The sequence below is a fragment of the Prionailurus bengalensis genome, chromosome A1 (assembly GCF_016509475.1).
Source record: "Prionailurus bengalensis isolate Pbe53 chromosome A1, Fcat_Pben_1.1_paternal_pri, whole genome shotgun sequence".
Classification (NCBI taxonomy): domain Eukaryota; kingdom Metazoa; phylum Chordata; class Mammalia; order Carnivora; family Felidae; genus Prionailurus; species Prionailurus bengalensis.
The window spans coordinates 123,584,140-123,605,339 of record NC_057343.1 but is presented as its reverse complement, the minus strand read 5'-3'; the positions used below and the strand labels follow the sequence as shown (position 1 = coordinate 123,605,339).

General features: G+C 42.8%; 1 protein-coding gene across 4 annotated transcripts in view; it reads left to right on the top strand.

Annotated features, from left to right (window-relative positions):
- JAKMIP2 (janus kinase and microtubule interacting protein 2) overlaps nt 1-21,200 on the top strand; it is a 180,358-nt gene that overhangs the window by 100,501 nt on the left and 58,657 nt on the right. For all 4 annotated transcript variants that reach the window (XM_043590468.1, XM_043590477.1, XM_043590473.1 and 1 more), the window contains exons 2-3: nt 6,327-6,602; nt 18,967-19,464. In XM_043590468.1, coding sequence (XP_043446403.1) covers nt 6,474-6,602; nt 18,967-19,464 — 627 coding nt within the window. In that variant the 5' untranslated portion in view covers nt 6,327-6,473. The remainder of the gene's footprint in view (nt 1-6,326; nt 6,603-18,966; nt 19,465-21,200) is intronic.

The following is a 21,200-nucleotide window of genomic DNA, read 5'->3' as shown; positions in this document are numbered from 1 at the left end:
TTTATAAAAAATTAAAAAACATTTCTAATTTCTTGTTTTTTAAAAACATTCCCATATAGTTGACATACAGTGTTGTATTAGTTTTAGGTGTGTAATGTAGTGACTTCAACCATTCTATATATTACTCAGAGGTCTTCATGATAAGTGTACTCTTTTTTAAATTTCTTTTAATAGTTATTTATTTTTGAGAGAGAGAGAGAGAGAGATAGAGCATAAGCAGGGGAGGGGCAGAGAGAGAGAGAAGGAGATACAGACTCTGAAGCAGGTTCCAGGCTCTGAGCCGTCAGCACAGAGCCTGATACGGGGCTCAAACTCACAGACCATGAGATCATGACCTGAGCTGAAATTGGACGCTTAAGTGAATGAGCCACCCAGGCACCTCTTTCTTTTTTTATTTTTGATAAGTGTATTCCTTTTTTTAATTAAAAACTTTTTAATGTTTATTCATTTTTTGAGAGAGAGAGGGAGAGAGAGAGAGCACGCTAGTGGGGAAGGGTCAGAGAGAGAGAGGGAGACACAGAATCCAGCTGCAGGCTCTGAGCTGTCAGCAGAGTCCAAAGCAGGGCTCAAACTCACGAACAGCGAGATCGTGACATGACCCAAAGTTGGATGCCCAACGGACTAAGCCACCCAGGCGCTCCTTGATAAGTGTATTCTTAATCTGCATCACCGATTTTACCCATTCCCTCACCCATCTCCCCTCTGGTAACCATCAGTTTGTTCTCTATAGTTAAGAGTTGGTTTTTTTTGGTTTGTCTCTGTTTTCTTTCTTAAATTTCACATATGAGTGAAATTTCACATATGAGTGATACCCTTTAGACCATCCATGTTGTCACAAATGACAAGGTTTTATTCTTTTATTCCATTAGATAAATATTCAAGGGATATTTTATTCCAATATCCTTTTATTCCACATCGTCTTTGTCCATTCATCCATTGATGGATACTTGGGCTACTTCCGTAATTTGGCTATTCTAAATAATGCTGCAATAAACATAAGGGTGCATGTATCTTTTCAAATTAGTGTTTTCATATTCTTCGGGTAAATGCCCAGTGGAATTACTGGATCGTAGGGTAATTCTATTTTTAACTTTTTGAGGAACCTCCATACTGTTTTCCACAGTGGCTACACCAGTTTGCATTCTCACAAATAGTGCATGGGGGTTCCTTTTTAAATTTCTTGATTTTTTAAAATCTTAAAGTGTGGATGTCTTTAAAAGAGAATAATGCTGAATGAGAATTTTTAAACCTGGACATTTTGTTCTAAAAATAACTGCTTGATGTTCCTTAAACAGTAAAAGACATAAAAGGGCTACACCTGAAAGTAGATGATCTCAAGATAATTCCAAAAGCAGCATCCTATTTACAGTCTCCAGAAGGGGTGTGCAAGGAGAAACCAGGGTGAGGAAGCAAAAAGGTCTCCTCTGCTCATGTTCATGTCACTCCCCTCTCTCCTTGCTTTCTCTCTCTTGGGTTTTGTGCCAGTGCCTAAATGAGATTGTTTAGAACCAAGAATAAGAACAGCTTTTTTTCGTATTAGAGTCTTTCCGTAAGTGTGACATTTGAATTACTATTTTTTGCACATCTTCCATCATTCTTACTCAATTTAAGCTTCTTGAGGACAGCGCTTAACAAACTATTTTGTTTATACAACCTTAGCCAATAGTAGAAATAGAAAGCACTAAGTGGCAACTCTCATGTGTCATGAACTATGTGAGACTATCACTTACATTTTTCTGTATAATCGTCCAACACTCCAATGCCATAGTACTTTATAGTCCCCTCTCAAACAACGTTTGATTATTCTTAAACAACGGTCCTTGTTTTAAAATACAAGGATTCCTGAGAGGTTATCTCTTAATTATCTGATATCTTTAAGAGGATTGGGGCTTAATTGAATAAGGCTTCCATTCCTCCTCCAGGTCATCTGCTGTGTTGGACATTGTCATTGACAAAGACTCCTAGGGTGGTCCAGAAACATTCCATCTGCTTGCAGTGACACCTTAAAGCATTCCTTTATGCTCTCCAGCACACTCCTTTCAGGGATGGCATCCCTTTACAAGGCTGACAGCTTCTCTGGAGGGCTGTCCTCAGGCCACTTAAGCAAAGGCAGTACGAGTGTCCATCAACTGATGACTGGGTAAATGAAATGCAGTTTTAGCCATACGAGGGAATATTACTCAGCAATGAAAAGAAATGAAATATCTGCACATGTTACAATGTGAGTGAACCTTGAAAATATTATGCTATAGTGGAAGAAGCTAGACACATATATAATTCTATTTAATACACAATGTTCAGGGGCGCCTGGGTGGCGCAGTCAGTTAAGCGTCCGACTTCAGCCAGGTCACGATCTCGCGGTCTGCGAGTTCGAGCCCCGCGTCAGGCTCTGGGCTGATGGCTCAGAGCCTGGAGCCTATTTCCGATTCTGTGTCTCCCTCTCTCTCTGCCCTCCCCCGTTCATGCTCTGTCTCTCTCTGTCCCAAAAATAAATAAACGTTGAAAAAAAATTAAAAAAAAAAATACACAATGTTCAGAATAGGGGCGTCTGGGTGGCTCAGTTGGTTAAGTGTACAACTCTTGATCTCAGCTCAGGTCTTGATCTCAGGGTTTGTGAGTTCACGCCTCACATTGGGTTCTGTGCTGTGTGTGAAGTCTACATAAAAAAGATAAAAGAAATAATTTCCAAAATGTTCAGAATAGGTAAATCCATAAAGAGAAAAAAATAGATTAGTGATCGCCTAGGGCTGGGAGAGTTTGGTGAGGAATAAGCGATGACTGCTTACGGGTATAGGGTTTCTTTTGGGGGTGATAAAAAATTCTGAAATTCATTGCGGTGAAGATTGCACAATATTGCAAATATGCTAAAACCACTGAAGTAATACACTTTAAAAGTGTACATTGTTTATGTGAATTGTATCTCAGTAAAGCTGTCCAAAAGGGGGGAAATGCAGCACAAAGTGACAGAAGCATTGTAGTAAAATTATACTCGAGAATCATGAGATTGCCAGATCCTCGTCACAACTGGAAAAGACTCCAGAAAGTTCCCCTTCACTAGGTGGATGTACGGGACCATCCTTATGAATAAATGCTCACCTTATGGTATCCATAAGTTGATTCTATTGCTAACTTTCTGTGATGCTTTTTTCTGTCCTGAACATGTTTCAAATTTTGTAACCCTTTTCTTTTCCCTAGCCTTTATGGGACTAAACTCAAAATAATTGTCAGACAAAAAAATCATGAAGTCAAGCACATAATATTATATTTGGGGGAAAGGATTATAAATTAAAATGTAAACTGTGACTGTGGCATTGCACATTATTGTTGCGAGCAATACCACAAAGCTGGTACTCGTTATTTACAATGGCAGAGAAGAATGTTCAAACCACTAATAAAGTTTAAAAGCAAGACATGAATCCATCAAAGTCTCCGTGTGTCAGAGTTGCCACATCATTTTTCATCCCCGTGGCCATGGGTAGGTTCAGGGCTGTATTACGTCTGCCCCGACCAGTGAAGCAGTGAAGCAACTTAATTTCCTGCCTCTAGTCTCTCTCTTCCTAGGAACTCACCTTCCCTCACATTGCCCGAGCTACCTCTCTAAAATGCAAAATGAGCTACCTCTCTAAAATGCCTCTAAAATGAGGCAGTGCAGCCCAGGACATCAAAGCCTGGGTCCCAGTCTTGCATGAAGGCCCCATCAGCTATGAACTCAGGCATTTTAGGCAAGTTACTTAATCTTTCTGTGAATCATTTCCCCCTAATTTTAGTGAGGATGAAATGAAAGCAGTATGTTAAGTGCTTATCGAGCTCATAGCAGTCAGTCAGTATAAGCTTTTATTATTACACTTCTATTCAACTGTTTCATTTCTACATAACGAAATCTAATCATTGGCAATGATATCTAACCACTGATCATGCAGGAACCTGTGTGATCTAACCCCCGTTTGTCTTCTCCCAGGTCACAACCTTCTCTAAATACATCTGGCAAATTTGTGACTCCAAGTACTTCTCAAGCTCTTTCTCTGCCATTTCTGTATCTCCGATGTCGGTTAACCATCCAACTTCAGCTCGGGTCATGATCTTGCAGTTTATGAGTTTGAGCGCAGTTTGGGAGTACAGAGCCCGCTTCAGATCCTCTCTCCAACCCCCCGTCCCTCCCCCACTTGTATACATGCACGCTTTCTCTCTCTCTCTCTCTCTCTCTCTCTCTCTCTCTCTCTCTCAAAAATAAATAAATATTAAAAAGAAGAAAAGGAAAGCCTTATTTCATCCAGGAAGACCATGAGGCTATGAAGTGACTATGAAGCTTTCCTCAAATTCCTCCTTTTTTTGTGTTCTGGCAGCACCATAGGGGTTTGAGAGAAGTTGACCAAAGGGAGTCATATTTTATAGGAAACACAAACAGGACCCTCGGTGGACTAGAGAAGAGAAATGATGGATACAAGAAAAAAGGATGGCTTCTAAGCTTAGATCTGAACAACTGGGCCTGTCGTGGTGCATTTATTGATATGGGAAGCCTGGAGGGAATAAGGCTGTGAGGGACTAGTAATAAAGACATCCATGTTTTAGGTTAGGTTTGATAGGCCAGTCAAATATCCCTGTAGAATTGGTAAGTAAGATGTTGAATATGTGATTCAGGATTTGGGGAACGGTCAGGGCTATGGATATAAAATGGGGAGTCATTACTCTATAGGTGGGACCAGAGGAGATAACTTTGGGGAACCCTGGGGACCAGCAATATTTAGAGATCAGCTAGAGGAAGAGAAACCTGTTAACATACATGTGTGAGTTTACTCGCCTAGCACCTTCTTGAAGTTAAATACTGTCTCATTTAGCTTTGTGCCTAGCAGTGTTTGTCATAAAAATCCAATAAAAGCTTGTTAAATTCATTTCAACTCTAAAAGCAAAGAATGGTGGCCTCTTAGACATCTCCCACCTGTACACTTAAATACTTTGGCAACATTTGCAAAATAAGCATGAAGAACGACGCCAGCATCCAGATTAGGGTGGAAAATGGTGGATAGTTCCATGACTTCTGGAGACAGACTGGTCCTCCCTGCCTCCTAACCTCTCCCTAGCCCTTTCCCTAGGGTCACACTCCAAAGGGCAGGGCCCCAGTGCTCACGTAGCAATGGCAGGAAGCCCAGGATCCCAGCATGGTCCTCCAGGCTGTATACCATGGGCCTTGAGAGAGCAGCAGCTGCCAGAACATATGGGTGACCAGTAGGAATTCCCCATAGTTGTGGACTGAAGCACCTCCGTGTACACAATACCCAATTTTCAAAAAGGTTTTGTGACAAACTTTCTCTAGTATCTTGCCATGTTTTTCCCACCGACTTTAACAGTTTCATACCCATATTTTTCTGATCCCGTTCCTGGGAAGCATTTAAGAATTTGTAGATCAAGACACATCCCTCTTTTTCACTCTCTTCTTGCTACTGGTCTGTTTACGACTTCATCATCCTTCACCTTGGAAAGTTTGGTAGCCTTCTATCTAGTCTCCCTACCTGCATTTTCTCCCCACTTTGCCATCAGAATGACTACACCAAAGCATTTCCCTGTTAGGGTATCCACCTGCCACGAACTTCAATGGCTTCCATTGCTTACTAAAAATGTAAGATTCCAAAATTTTAAGGTTGATGTTCCAGATCTCCCACAATCTGTCATTTCCAGGCACCCTGTCCAGTATTAGTGCCCATCAATCATACTCTGCCTAATGGATCAGGCCCCCATTTTTTCCCCACAAAATAGTTACTGTGGTTGTTTGTTTGTTTTTGTTGTATATCAGCACCTGCCATTTCTTTCGCTCAGGATGCTTCACCTGTTTCCAAATCCATTAACATCCTACTCCTCAAATTCCAGGCCAGTGCCACCTTCTTCAAGGAAACTCCTTACTCACCCCACTGGAGGGAGAAGTCCTTGTCTATACTTCTGAAGAACTAGTGCTAATTTATTTTTTTTTAATTTTTTTACATTTTATTTGAGGGAGAGGGAGTGTGTGTGTGGCATGAGTGAGTGCTAGCAGGGTAGAGGCAGAGAGAGAGGGAAAGAGAACCTGAGCTGAAAGACATAAAGAGCACTCCAAGATAGGAAAGATACACTCAAATACTCATAGGTCTTTAGAGGATTTTGAGCAGGGCATCGACATGACCAGACCAGATCTTTGGAAAGATCGCTCTAAATTTATGTTCAAGGTGGATGGGAGGATCTGGGGACAGGATCCCTCAGGAGGAGGCTCCTACATGTTGCTCAGGCTGAGAGACACCGCCTGGCACTTCTCCCAGGTCTCTGCCACAGCAGTAACCGCTGTCTCTGCCTCCAATCAGGGCTTCCAGGGCAGCGGCTGAGGAGACCTTACCAAGGAGCACCACGCAGTAGATGCTGAAACATCGCCCCCAGGAGAAGAAGCAGTAACATGGCAGCACCTGTTTGAAAGGAATTAAAAAGCAGCAGACTCCCTTTAGAAAGGAACAATGTCCAAGAAAGGGCGAAATAAGGGCGAGAAGCCCGAAGCGCTCATCGTCGCCCTTCAAGCTGCCAATGAAGACCTCAGAACCAAGCTCACCGACATCCAGATAGAGCTGCATCAGGAGAAGTCCAAGGTGAGTGAGGCCCCTTGGGGCCACAGCCTGGAGAGCGGCTCTGGCCCAGCTCTGCCTGCTGGCCCACCCCAGTGGCTCCTCTCTGCCATTTTCTGAGAAGAGCAACGACCCCTGTATTTATGGAGATTCTCTTGTGTGTGTGTGTGGCAGGACTCGAGCACAGGATTCACAGAAGGTGAAAATAACATGCTCATGAGACTGATCTCTGCCTCCTCAGGAAGCCTAGTTCAGGAAACCAGGTATAATCATTGAGACGACCTCCACCCCCACGCCCTCCCACCACTTCTTAGTTGTCCTGTCCTGGGCGAGCTCCGCCCTGCCCTCTATGGGTTCTTCCCGGTATGGCACAGGACAGCCTTTCTAAAATAGATCCTTTCAGGTCACTCCTCTTCTCAAACCCTTCAGTGGCTTCTTACCTTTCTCAAAGCCAAAGGGTTTTCCCTACCACTACAGGAAATCTCTTCCACCCCTCGATGAGCAATCTCACAGTACTTTACCCCGGATGACTCTGTTATATCCTCTTTGCTGGATCAAAATATCCACTGATCACATTTAGGGTCTTTGCCCCTTTGCCCCCAGGCAGCTGTGTACCTCTTTCCTATGTCAGCTCTGGTACCTACCATCTGTCGCAGTCTCTAAGATAGTACACTTCTCATGCCCAGTTACTTCCATAGCCTATTTTGATTCATTTAATAGTGATTTCTGTATTTATCTATTTACTTGTTTAGTGCTTATTTCTGCTGTCCAGTGTAATCTCCAAGAAAGCAGAGTCCTACCTGACCTCTATCCCCAGAACCTAAATAAATGTCTAGAACTGAAAAGCTTAGCCTGGGTTTGTCGACTGAGCAGAGGAACGAATGAAGGGTGATTCATTCCTTATATCTTAGCTTCATCAGCAACATCCTACTATCTCAAGAGCTCTGATGAGGTTCCAGTTAGGCAAGTATGTAAAGCAGTTATGATGATTGAATGAGAAAATTCGTATCACACGCTCAGAGAGATGCCAGGCACCTGGTATACTCCTAAAAAATTATTCATAGTAATATTCTTTCTAATACCTCTGTACCTGAGTCAGTTGCTAACTCAATTTAGGAAAGTCTCTTCACTCCTCTGAATCTCATCTCTTAGCTGGATATGCTAACACCTATCTCTCCAGAGTGGTGCAGATATCAAATAGGGTCACAGACAGGAAAGTATTTTCAAATATCCGACATACAGGAGACATTTTGCTCCCTCCAAACCAGGCAACTGCCAGCATAAAGTTGCCCTATGTAGATAACTCTTTCTATTGTAACACAAATAGATGTTCCTGATCTAGCTATAGATCAAAAATCAATATCCTTATTCTTTTTTATCTATATCTTCTTCCTTGACATAACTATTAAATTTTAATTATTGGGGCACCTGGGTGGCTCAGTTGGTTGAGCGCCTACCTTCAGCTCAGGTCATGATCTCACGGTTTGTGAGTTCGAGCCCTGTGGTTGGCTCTGTGTTGACAGCTCGGAGCCTGGAGCCTGCTTCGGATTCTGTGTCTCCCTCTCTCTTGCCCCTCCCCTGCTCACACTCTGTCCCTATCTCAAAAATAATGAATAAACATTAAAAAAATTAATTATTGGGCCACCTGGGTGGCTCAGTCAGTTAAGCATCCAACTCTTGACTTTCACCAGGTCATGGGTTCGAGCCTTACATCGGGCTCTGTGTCCACAGTGTGGAGCCTGCTTGGGATTCTGTCTCCCTCCCTGTCTGCTCCTCTCCTGCTCTTGCTCTCTCTCTCAAAATAAATAAACTTAAACAATTTTTAAAATTATTTATTTTCCCAAATATCTATTCTCCTGGTTTCAGCAATAATAAAGCTTGGATCTGCCAAAGCCCCTTGCCTCCTGTCTCTGCTAAGGCTTAACCTTGGATAACCAGACCCCATTGTAAAATTTGTGAAGGAAGCTTTTTTCCATGAAGCAAAAGGGACGTGATATCATAAAAACAAAGAGAATAAAACAAAACAGAAACATTCATTTGAGAGTCAGTAGACCAGGGCCTTGTGTTTATCTCTCCTCGGGGACAAATTTAAGTGTCTCAATACCTTGACCCGTAATTCAGGTGACTGAATGTGTTTCTGCATATCTTTGTCTCTCAAGCATCACTGTGCATTAGAATAACCTGGGGGAACTCATTAAAAATTGAGATCTCTGGGCCCACAGCGCAAAGATTCTGATAAAGCAGGCGTGGTGAGGGCCAGGACTTGTACCTCTAGCAGACCGTCCAGGCAGTCCCCATGGAGGTGGCTCTCTGCCTTCTTGTTGGCAAACATACCACTCTAAGATTCCTTCCAGGTCTGACAGTCTATGAACATTTCACCAGTTTTAACTTTCCCTGGGGCAGCATAACGTTTCAAGGGAGGCCGACTCCTTTAATTGTAGTAATGACAGGATGACAAACTCCATTCATGGGAGAAGCCTGTCCATCTGGAGACCGGTAGCCATAAACTGATGCTGATTTACGGAGAGCAGACTCCTGAGGTTTCAAAAGGCAGAGGTCCTGCAGACCCTACCACTGCCAATTTTGCACACATTCAAGTCTTTTAAAAGGGGGAAGTCTTGAGCGTGGACAGGGCTACCTGTTTATTCAGGGCCTGGCACTGGTATCTAAGCCAGCAGATCAAATGTAACCTCCCCTTCCTCTGACAAGAGCCTGGAAGTCAGCTCATGTAGAAAAGCACTGCCCTTATCCTTCTCTCTGCTGGCTGCCCCCAGTCTCCCTCTCTGTGGCAGTTAATTACAGTCCCAGCACAGGGACTAAAACAAAGCCCCACCGCCTGTCAGCAGCCTTCCCAAAGAGCAAAGGGAATTTAGAGGGCAAGCAAGTCATAAAGCAGTTTTATTAAAATAAATATGATTGTGTTTCCAAAGGCCCAGGCTTTAAGAGAGAGAATATAGACAATGCCAAGATGGAACTCATCCTCTCAGTTTGGCTCCTAGGCTATCATGATAAAATCACAATTCAGCTACTGAGAAATGGGCAATGTAAAGAGGGGAAACCTTTGGAACGATGGAGCATTACTCATTTTTCCAGTAAGACACATCTTCCCACTGACTTTTACAGAACACACTGCAGACAGAGTCATGAATGTTTTAAACTGATTATATAAATAGCTACACATTATTGAATGTGAACGTGTACTATCTGTCACACACTGTAATAAGCACATTTCATCCTGACATCACTACACCTCTCTCACTTAGCACCTGGGTGACCCTGAGGAGGTTTTTAAATCTGTCTGTTTCCTTTTCCTCCTCTGTCAAATGGGAGAATAGCAGTGTCTACTTCATACGGATGTGTGTGGGTATGTTGGTCTTGAATAGTGAGTTTGTGTCAAGCATGTTCAGTATTATGATTCAAGTGTAGGTGGCCATTGTTGTTATCCCCATATTACAGATGAGGAAACTGAGGCTCAGTGAAGTAACATAATTTACCCGGAGTCACATGTTAGTAGGTGGCAGAACTGGTTCTTCCACTCCCTTTGCATCTCCTCCAAAGTCTATTCTCTTATTTTCTTTTCTGATACATTTTCCCCAGCTTTATTGAGCTATAACTGATATATCACATTGTATTCATTTTAGGTGTACGACATAATGATTTGACATATGTATATATTAAAGAATGATTACAACAAGAAGTTTACTCAACATCCATCACCTCACATAGTTACAAAATATTTTTTCTTGTGATGAGAACTTTTAAGATCTCCTCTCTTCACAACTTTCTTGTTTTTAAATGTTCTATATCTTTTTTAAAAGTTTATTTATTTATTTTGAGAGAGAGAGAGAAAGAGAGTCTGCAGGCACAAAAGAGGAGGGGGGAGAGAGAGAGAATCCCAAGCAGGCTCCACGCTGTCAGCTAAGATCCTGACGTGGGGCTCCATCCCACAAACCGTGAGATCATGACTTAAGCTGAAATCAAGAGTTGGACATTTAACCAACTGAGTCACCCAGGTGCCCTTCTGTCTTCAAAAGTTTCAAATATGCAGTACAGTCTTGTTAATTATACCCACCATGCTGTACGTTATATTCCCAGATCTTATTCATCTTATAATTAGGAGTTTTTCCCTTTTAACCGCCTTTACCCATTTCTCCCACCTGTAACCCCCGGCCGCTGACACCCACCAATCTGTTCTCTGTATCTATGGGTTCAAGGTTTTTAGATTCCTCATCCAAGTGAGATCACATAGTGTTTGTTTTTCTGTCTCTGACTTATTTCACTTAGCATAATACTCTCAGGGTCCAACTGTGTTCTTGCTAATGGCAAGATTGCCTTCTTTTTAGTGGCTTAATGATATTTTATTGTGTATATGTACTTTATATAATGTATATATACACACACTTTCTTTATCCATTCATCCATTGATGGACTTAGGTTATTTCCATGTCTTACAGAACCTATGCTCTTAAAAAATAAGAAGGTAACTTTTTTCTCCCTTCCCCTCCCCCATTGTCTTAAATACTGAGAACAAACTGAAGGGTTGATGGGGGTTGGGGGAGAGGAGAAAGTGGGTGACGGGCAATGAGGAACGCACCTGTTGGGATGAGCACTAGGTGTTGTATGGAAACCCATTTGACAATAAATTATATTTAATATATAAAAAAAGGGAAGATCTGGGGCATCTGGGTGGCTCAGTTGGTTAAGTGTCTGACTCTTGGTTTTTGCTCAAGTCACGATCTCATGGTTCATGATTTCGAGTCCTGCATTGGGCTCTGCGATGACAGTGTGGAGATTCTGTCTGCCCCTCTCTCCAAATAAATAAATAAGCTTAAAAAATTTTAAAGATCCGGAAAAAAATGGAAACCTTCAGCAAAGAAAGAAAGAATGGCAGAAGTTTGTTCTACACTATTATGCAAATTACAAGTGAAGAAACAAAGTGTTGGGGGTGGGAGTAGATGAACCCTTCCCCCATAGATGTCTGCGTTTCCACTGCGGGGGAAATGAAACAAAAATACTAGACACAATCAACATATAGTTAGTAGAAATTTGTCTACAAGAGTTGCCAAGCACTGATAGGAATAGCAGTTCAGGTAAGTCGGTCGTTTTGACTGAACTCCAAGCATAATGACTGAGAAGATGGAACTGGGGAGGCCCCTGTGGTGGGTAGGAGGGAACAGAAAGTGAGGCCTCTGTGCTGTATGTCCTTGTCATTTCTGAGCCTGCACATTCATGTCTATAAAATGAGCGGATTGTGGACAGCATAGGGTCGCTACAGTCCTTCCAGAATGGTAGGGATACGTCAGGGAAGGCAACTGTGTACTCCAGCTCTTCCTGCATGGAGATAGCTCTCAGGATCCTCAGGGGTCAGACGTCCCCTGGCCCCCTGGTCTAGGTGATGCCTCTTCCCCTACATCCATTTACTCTGTCACATCACCCTGCTGTACCTGTGTCATAGAACTCTGTACTGTCTGAAGGTATCATGTTCTGCTTATGTATCGCCTGCTGACTCCCTCACTCTCAGTATAATGTAAGCTTCTCATGGGTAAGAGACCATGTGTGCTTAAGGTCCCCCCCTAGGGAAGATGCCTTCAGTGATTTGAGTACTGCCTGGCATGAAGGAGGTGCTCACTGCTACTTGTTGAGAACATTCTCATGTTGCCTTTTAGAAACTTTCCCAACAACTCCCTGGCATAAATTTATTTATTTAGGTAGAAAGCCCCAGGCTTGAGCAGAGAAAGGATTTCCATCCAGGTCTGTCTCTTTTTTGGACCAGCCCTCTGAGCCATTAGGCTTCGGTGTTTTCCTGTTTGTCTCTCTTGTGGACAGCGTGAGGCCATGATCCACTGCCCAGGGTGTGAGCTCACAGGGGATTGCTGTGAGATGTGAAATCCACTCACCAATTCCCTAGGGCTTCCTACTTTTCCTCAGAGGCAGCCTACAGCTCCAGTGAACCCCGAGGGCACAGTGACAGAGGGCTTGGAGGCCCAGGTAGCAGAGAACAGGGCTCTACACTGGAGGCAGCAAAGCAGCAGGCCTGGGTTGCAGGGTCTGGAGGAGTCAGCTCCAGACAGGAGTTTGCACAACTGGAACAGCCCTCAGACTGCAGAACACTTTCAGACCTCCCAGCGAGCCTGGGAGGAGGGCAAGGTGTAATTACTATTCCAATTTCTCTGAAAAAGAAAATGAGTTCTTAACTCATTTAACTGATGTGCTCCCAATGACACAGCAAGTGGAGGAAGGAGCCAAAATGGGAATTCCCGGATGACCTGGGTAATACTGAATATCTTGTTGCCTCCAGGACTCCCAGAAAATCAGCCAACTCTTGTCCTCAGGTGACTGCTAGGGAGCCTCCACATTCAAGGCCCCAATTTGGGAGGCAGTATTTCTTGCCTTATGCACTTTTTGTTTTGTTTTCAGGAAGTGTTAAATGTCTAAAAGTAAGAAATGCAACAATAGAAGCCTTTGTACCTTCCCAGTCGTAGAAAATTGCCCTTATAAGCAACCTTGTGATAGTGGGAGCTTTTCCCTCCTTCTCATCTCCTGACTGAGTGGTACTTAGTGCCTGGGAGACCCCCTGCCTGCTTACTGTGAGTTTCGATCTCCTGGAACATCCAGGGCAGATAATCCACACCAAAGCTTAACATTAGCTTGTCTTGCCTTGATAACCTCTCAACTTCCTTATCTTGGACAAGGCCATCCAATTTTTAAACCTAGATTTCTAAGGTCACGTCAAAGCTGAAACATCACCATCTTTATCTTGGCAGAATTTACACTGGCATTTTTCAAAGGCCAGACTAGAACGGAAGATACAATGCGAGACCATTGTGGGATAGTCATAAATGTTCTTGCTTCTGTCACAGTGTCAGCTCTTCTCAGTAAGATTACATTTTCCTAGGGATTTGTTCTCTTCCATAAAACCTCTGTATCTTTCAGATACCTGCTCACTGCTCAGCCCCTTGTCCTGTCTCACCCCACCCCCCACTCCTGCACACACATAATCTGAGTTTCTTCCAAGTTAAGAGTAGATGCTGCTAATACTAGGGAACTCAAGACATACCTAGGAGGCCCAGTTTTACCTTTGAACATCTGTATCTGTTAGGAAAATAGTTATTACAGTCTTAATATAATAGTAATGTTAGTCTTAGCCTGATAATATGGGTTTTTATATTTATGTTGTTGGTATTAATATAGCATTGCATGATATTATGGTATTAATATAGCATTGCATGATATAATAGTATTAATATGTACAATATCTGTCAAAATTAACACTGTACTATTTAACTATTGATAATTATTAATCTCCCAGGTGTTCCAGCCTTTGCACAGGACTTTTGAAACATTATCTAAGTCAGCCCTCACAACCATATGAGAATGAGGCCCCCAATCCCAGTTTACTTATGAGAAAACTGAGGCTGGGGTTGGTAAAGAGCTTGCTGGAGGTTTCAAAGTGAGCAGGCAGGTCCAGGACCTGACCCAGACCCGTCTCCTGGCCCACACTGGTCTCTCCACAGTCTTCTTCACACTCTGTTTGTACAGAGACCAGTCCTCACGCTTCTCATCTGACGTTCAGGTGACACAGACGTTACCTACATCACAGAGCTGCTGAGGGTAAACATGGTGGTGTGTGTAAAGCCTTTGGGAAGGTGCCAAACTCACAGTAAACCTCCAATAAATGCTATCATGTGATACAGTGGAAATTTTTGTCTGAAATATTTCCACTTATCAAAATGGATTCTTTCTTCTTCCAAGTATTTTTTTTTTTCTACTTCAAGTATTATCTTTATATTTTTCATTGTTACTCAGGAGTAGTCTTTTCTCTTTTTGGGTACCATTTACATTAAGATGGTAAAGTCCATTTTCTTACCAGTACAATCTGAGCTGCAAATAATTTTCAGAAAATTATTTTACTACAAAAATTTTAATTGGCTTTTTTTTCCCTCCCAAATGTCAATCACATCCTTTGTGTCTCCTTCATAGTCAAACACTTCTCCCAAGCTTAGAAAAACAAGTCATACCTAGAAATTCTGCAAAAATGCCAGTTTCTATGGCAACCAAATAAGCAGACATGAAAAATGTCAAATGTAATCAATCAATGCCTTTGAATTTTCTTTGAGTTCTATGGATTCCTGTAAGTGATGGACAAGAAGGCCAGTGTTTGTATTTGTTTTTTTCTTCAGGTTGGAATATATTTTCTGTATACCTATATTTTCATTTTTTTTTTTATTCATCTCCAATCTACACACAAAGGATCAGTGTTTATAATTTGAGGGAAATGACAGAATCACAATGTGAAATAATCTAAGACCCCTGCAGAGAGTTTGACATAAATAATTTTAGGTCCTGGATATCTCCTCTTATAGTCAGTAATATTACCCTCCTTTTCATAGTACTTTACAGTTCAAGGTACTTTCCCAAGCATTATCTAATTTAACCCACAAAATAATCCTGCTATGGGTAAGTTGTAAGCATAACCAAAGATCCTCAGAGGGATAAAGCAACTTCCTTAGATATAGCAGATTGTTAAATAAAAATGCAAACCCAGAATTACTTATCCTTTGTCCCTTTTTACTAGTTATTTATTGTTCTCAAAAGAACTGCTAAAATTTCCGTTAAGTAAGTTGCTACCTGCCAGCCTTTATAGTCAAGATGTTCCAAAGGCCTAACGTAAGTACAACCTGCTGAAATTGAAGGTAACTAATTTCTTATCACTTGAAGTAAAGTTAACTTCAAGTGCAGGGCAAATTATCAGAGCTTCTAAATCAATGAAAAATAAGCCCTCTTTTTTCACAAAAACTGCATTATTAGAAGAGAAATCAGGAAGCTTTTTCTGTAGAGGGCAAAATAGTACAGATTTTTGGCTTTGCAGACCAATCTCTCTGAGACTGCTGAACTCCATTGTGGCAAGAGCATGACTGTGTTCCAGTAAAACTTTATTCACAAAAATAGAGGCAAGAAATTATTTGTCTCATGGGCTGTGGTTTATCTACCCATAGTCTAGTCACTTGAGTTTATTCTAGAAAAATGGGGAGTAAGGTTTAGGTTGTCCTTATTGAAGCACTGAGAGAATTATCAAGCAGAAGACAGGCATTCTTCTATGTGATGGTCTTTTGTTTATTTGTTTCTTTGATTGTTTTATTCAGGGAAGTGATGGATGAGCGGTTGCTCCAAGAAACCCTACGAGTCTGTGTTCTCTAAACCATATGACAGGATGTATTATTCTTGCCTCTGGTTAGAGGGCTAGCCAGGGAAACATACTGGCATACATTCTTTAATTGCACACACACTCTCAGGCTCTTTATTATGTGTTGTGCTGGCAACCACTGGGTAGACAAAGATGAACAAGGCTTGTTGGCAGCTTTTGAGCAGTTTGCAGTCTGGAGTAGGAGCAGGAGAAGAGGTGGTGAAGACAGATAAGTATGCAAAAAACGATACCCATAGTATAAAGAAAAATGCAGAAAGGAGCAGTAAGGGGGTATTAGCCAAGTGCATTGAAAAGACATTAGCAGGAGAAATGAGGTTTGTCCTGGGCAGTCGGGGTGGTATGACTGGAGAAGGTGACATCTAGCTGGCCACGAGTGATGATAGGATCCCCAAGAGAGCTGAGGGAAGGGCAGGTCAGGAAGAGAAAACCATAGGCACATGGATACAGAGATTCAGGGCATGTGCAGGAAAGAGCATAATCCTCCTTAATCGTGCCTGCAGTATGGGACAGGTGAGGAGAGGTACAGCAGGAGCAGAAATGGGAGCTGGAAGTCCAGCCGAATCTTTTTTTTCACTTTTTTCTAATGTTTATTCATCTTTTGAGAGAGAGAGTTGGAGCGTGAGTGGGGGAGGGGCAGAGAGAGGGAGACAGAATCCGAGCAGGCTCCAGACACTGAGCTGTCAGCAAAAAGCCCAATGTGGGGCTGGAACTCACGAACCATGAGATCATGACCTGAGCAGAAGTCAGCTGCTCAACTGACTGAGCCACCCAGGCACCCCAGCCAAATATTCTGAGAGCCTGAAAGGCAAAGCTGAGGTGTAGGGGTTCCATTCTACAACATAAAGGAGCCCTGGGTGATTTTTGAGCAAGTACATAGATCACGTCAGACTTGGGCTTTACTAAGAGAAGTGTCACCAGCAGCGTGGGGAAAGCCAGGTTCATTCATTCAACACACCAAGAACCCTAGACCAAAGCTGTCCAGGAGAAATATAATGGGATCCACAAATGCAAGTCATGTATATAATTTTTAAATTTCTTGTAACCACAATTATAAAACATAAAAGGAATAATTGTTTTTTTTTTAATATTTATTTTGAGACAGAGACATAGAGCACGCGTGCACACATGCATGGGAGGGGCAGAGAGAGAGGGAGAGAGAATCCCAAGCAGGTTTTGTGCTGCCAGTGCAGAGCCAGACATTGGGCTCCATCTCACGAACCTCGAGATCATGACCTGAGCCAAAATCACAAGTCGGTCACTTAACCGACTGAGCCACCCAGGCGCCCCTCGTTTTAATAAGATACTTTATGTAACCCAATTTATCCAAAATACTATTTCAACATCTAATCTATATAAAAACGATTACTAAGACTTCAACATTCTTTGTCTTACACTAAGACTTCAAAATTTGGTGTGTATTTTCACTTAGAGCAAGTCTCAATTCTGACCTGGGACATTTCAAGCGCTTGGTGTGGCTAGTAGTCCCCAGACTGGATAGCACAGCTCTAGCGCATATTTAATAAAAACGCATCCAGGAAGGGACCTTGGCCTGAGTTGGAAGCAAGATCAAAAGACAGCCATTTAAGGATGCCTGGCTGTTTATTTTGCCAAGTCTCCTTGTGCCCTGAGTTCTTTTAAAATAACCAACGTGGGAATAACTGCTGTGCCTTTAAAATAAAATATTCATAAATTGCCAGGTGGACTTAGAAAATCCTGCTCTAGCCAAAGGTAGGTAAACTGTTAAGGTAAGTAAAATCTCACACGCTTGTATTATAATTACAGTAGTCAGAATGAGGAGTTTGAATCTTAACATTTTTCAGCTGGAGAGACTCTTCACAATTATTTCACGAAAACTTCCAATTTTACAAATGGCAGAGACCCAATTCCACTCAACCAGATATTACTCCAGGGGTTGCCTAATTCTTCCCTTTTTCTAGTTTATTGTGTGTGTGTGTGTGTGTGTGTGTGTGTGTGTGTGTGTGAGAGAGAGAGAGAGAGAGAGAGAGAGAGAGAGAGAGAGAGAGAGAGAGAGGAGAGAGATTCTTTGGGTACACGGCAGAGGCAGAGAGACAAAGATAGGCAGCAGAGATGTGGGGTTCAGGGGGAGGACAAAAATAAGGAACATTTGCTAAGAGGCTTTTTCAAGCTGCAAATGCCAGATCCCCACCCTGATCTACTGAATCAGAGCCAGACTCACACACCAGATTAAGGTAGTGCCATGGCTAATCTACAAGAAGACCTATGTTATCGTTACAAATGTAACAAAACACAGAAGATTTTGTTCAACCAAAGTACCTGAAAGGTCTAAAGGCTGGAAGGAATAGTTATTAAACTGCTTGGCAGGTTGGTTGTTGGGGGAGCAGGAGAGGGAGAAGAGTGGAGGTAGAGAAGGGCACAAAGGGACATCTGTGGACCATGCAGAAAGTTCCAGACACCAGACCCCTTTGGCAGAGACAGCCCAGTGATCTGCACTGTTTTTGGCTGGTGTGTGTGTGTATGTATAATGTCTGGGGGTAAGAACTAAGTTGTCACAGAAGGAAACATGATGTTCAGAATGTATCAACTGTCTTTATTTTTTACCTCCCCCAGTGCCTCAGACAAAAAGGAAGGGGGAAAAGGGGGGAAATGTTTTGTAATATCACTTTGGGCACCATTTTACAAATCTGATCGTAATATTGAACAGTCCTAAGATGCCCACATTTAATCAGCTTGCACCTGGCCGGGAATGTGTAGCCTGAAAAGGTGTGCAGGTGGTCTGTCTTGAACTCCTCCCCACCAAGGTGAAAACCATTATAGCTCCGTGTCCTAATTTTAATGTGCATGCGGTCACCTGGGGACTTGTTAAAATGCACGTCCTGATTAGAGGTCTGGGAAGGAGGAGCCCCAGATCGCGCATCTCTGACAAGCTTCTGGGCGATGCCTGTGCTGGCTGTCTGCAGACCACACATGGGACAGTAAGGCCGAGGAACATCAGATACTGCCGCACAAAGTAATACAGCATCCCCAGGTATTTCCTCCTCAACCTGCGCTGTATTTCCCCCTTTGGGCCCTTCGGTTCCCTTCCCTCAGAGGACACCGCGGCTGGGAGGAAGCGATGAGGGGTTAGGAGCCCAGAGGGCCCGAGCTAGAGATGCTTTCCTTGAAGGCTCCTCCCGTTTCATCCTTTGACCTCTCTGCCTTCAGGTGTCTAAGCTTGAGAGAGAGAAGACTCAAGAAGCAAAGAGGATCCGTGAGCTGGAGCAGCGCAAGCACACGGTCCTGGTGACGGAACTCAAAGCCAAGCTCCACGAGGAGAAGATGAAGGAGCTGCAGGCCGTGCGGGAGAATCTCATCAAGCAGCACGAGCAAGAAATGTCAAGGACAGTGAAGCTGCGGGATGGGGAGATCCAGAGGCTCAAGTCGGCCCTGTGTGCTCTCCGGGACGGCAGCAGCGACAAAGTACGGACAGCGCTCACCATCGAGGCCCGGGAGGAGGCCCGGAAACTGTTTGACGCGGAGCGCCTTAAGCTCCTGCAGGAAATTGCGGACCTGAAAACTGCCAAGAAGCAGGTGGACGAGGCTCTCAGCAATATGATCCAAGCGGATAAAATAAAAGCTGGGGACCTAAGGAGCGAGCATCAGTCCCACCAGGAAGCCATCTCGAAGATCAAGTGGGAGTCAGAGCGAGATATTCGGAGGCTGGTTAGTAACCCAGTGCAGTGCGTCGGGGACACATTGTCTTGGCAGGTGTCAGAGCGCCGCGGGCGCGCTTGTCCAGGTGTCTCTCATGAGTGCCCACCCCTTGTCGAGTGCTCTACCCAAAACACAAGATGGGTCGATAGGTAGGCAGGTAGGTAGATAAACAGATAGGCCCAGGCCAAAATTGGAACTGTAAAATGTAAAAGACACTGGAATCACCTTTCTCCTAAAAACTGGATTCTTCCAGCCACACATGTATGGAGAGTGTCTGTTCAATGATTCCTGTTTTCTCGAATGTCTATAAAAATATTCTAACTTATGAACTCTTCTAAAATCGACATGTTTTGTGGGCGTTCCATTTACAAAATGTTACTGGGTTTTTAAAGGGGTAGGGAAAGTTTCTATGGCTTTTTAAGTTTCTGTGCCATCTGAAAATGGCAGCCACTGAGAGCTTCCTGAATGATTCACCTGTGTTCTTTCCAGGGACTGTGTCTGAAAGCAAGAAATAGAGCTATAAGATCCCTAGTCATTTTTAAAATAGATCTTCTTTCCCAAAATAAATAAGGGGCATTCTAACCAGGAGCCCTTATAATTTTTAAACTGGATGTCATTCCTAAGTAGTTTATTTGCTATTGCCAATTTCTAAGACTTATTTCAAAGCCTACAGAGTTAGATCTTTTTTCTCTTTTTTTAAATGTTTATTTATTTTTGAGAGAGAGAGTGAGCAGGGGAGGGGCAGAGAGAGAGGGACAGAGGATCTGAAGCAGGCTGTGTGCTGACAGCCGAGAGCCCAGTGAGGGGCTCATATCCATGAACCGTGAGATCATGACCTGAGCTGAAGTCAGACACTTAACCAGCTGAGCCCCCCAGGTGCCCCAGATCTTTCTTTTTAATATGTATCACCAAAAGCCACATTGGTCTCTCACTATACATAAAATAACAACAAAGTATTATGTGAAAGCCTAGGTTGACCACATTCAATTGTTTTAGAAGACACATTTACATGCATTTATACTCAGAATGTTTAGCCTTAGTTATATCTTATCAAATTAACCCTCACCTATTAGAATGTACTTGATGCTTCTCTAAAAGTAGTATTTTTTGGGAACCTGGCAGGCTCAGTCGGTAGAGCATGCGACTTTTGATCTCAGTGTTGTGACTTATACCCCATGTTGGGGGTAGAGATTACTCAAAAATAAGATCTTTAAAAATAATAACAATAATATTTTCTTAGGAAATCTACGCTTTCTGTGTCTGCTGGTTCTAAGCAATTATTTTAAGAACCCAATTATATTCCTTGGATTATATCTCTAGGATTTCAATTTTAGGTAAAAGTGGTTATCATAGAACATTTTGAAAAGATAAATGTGTAATTTTCTTTGTACTGCAATACTGTGTGACTGTAAATTGTTGCCTTTTCCACACTTTCCAAATTCTTTATCTGCAATTCATTCTATTGCCCTGGTTGACAATAAAGACCAAACACAGTGCAGAAATATTGGTCTCTGCCCTGCCTTTGGTTTTTGAAATGACAACGGCTGATGAAGAAAGAACCAGCACTGTGAACTCTGGAGTTAGCAGGTGGGTAGATGAAAAGGGTGTTGTACATCAAATATTTGTGTTTGTTGATGGTTTTGGATATAAACTCTCTGAGTATATCCACCTGTTGGTCTGTAGTTTCTTTCTGCGACTTGCTTTTACCAGCATACTACTGAAGTAGACACACAGTCTCTCTTAGT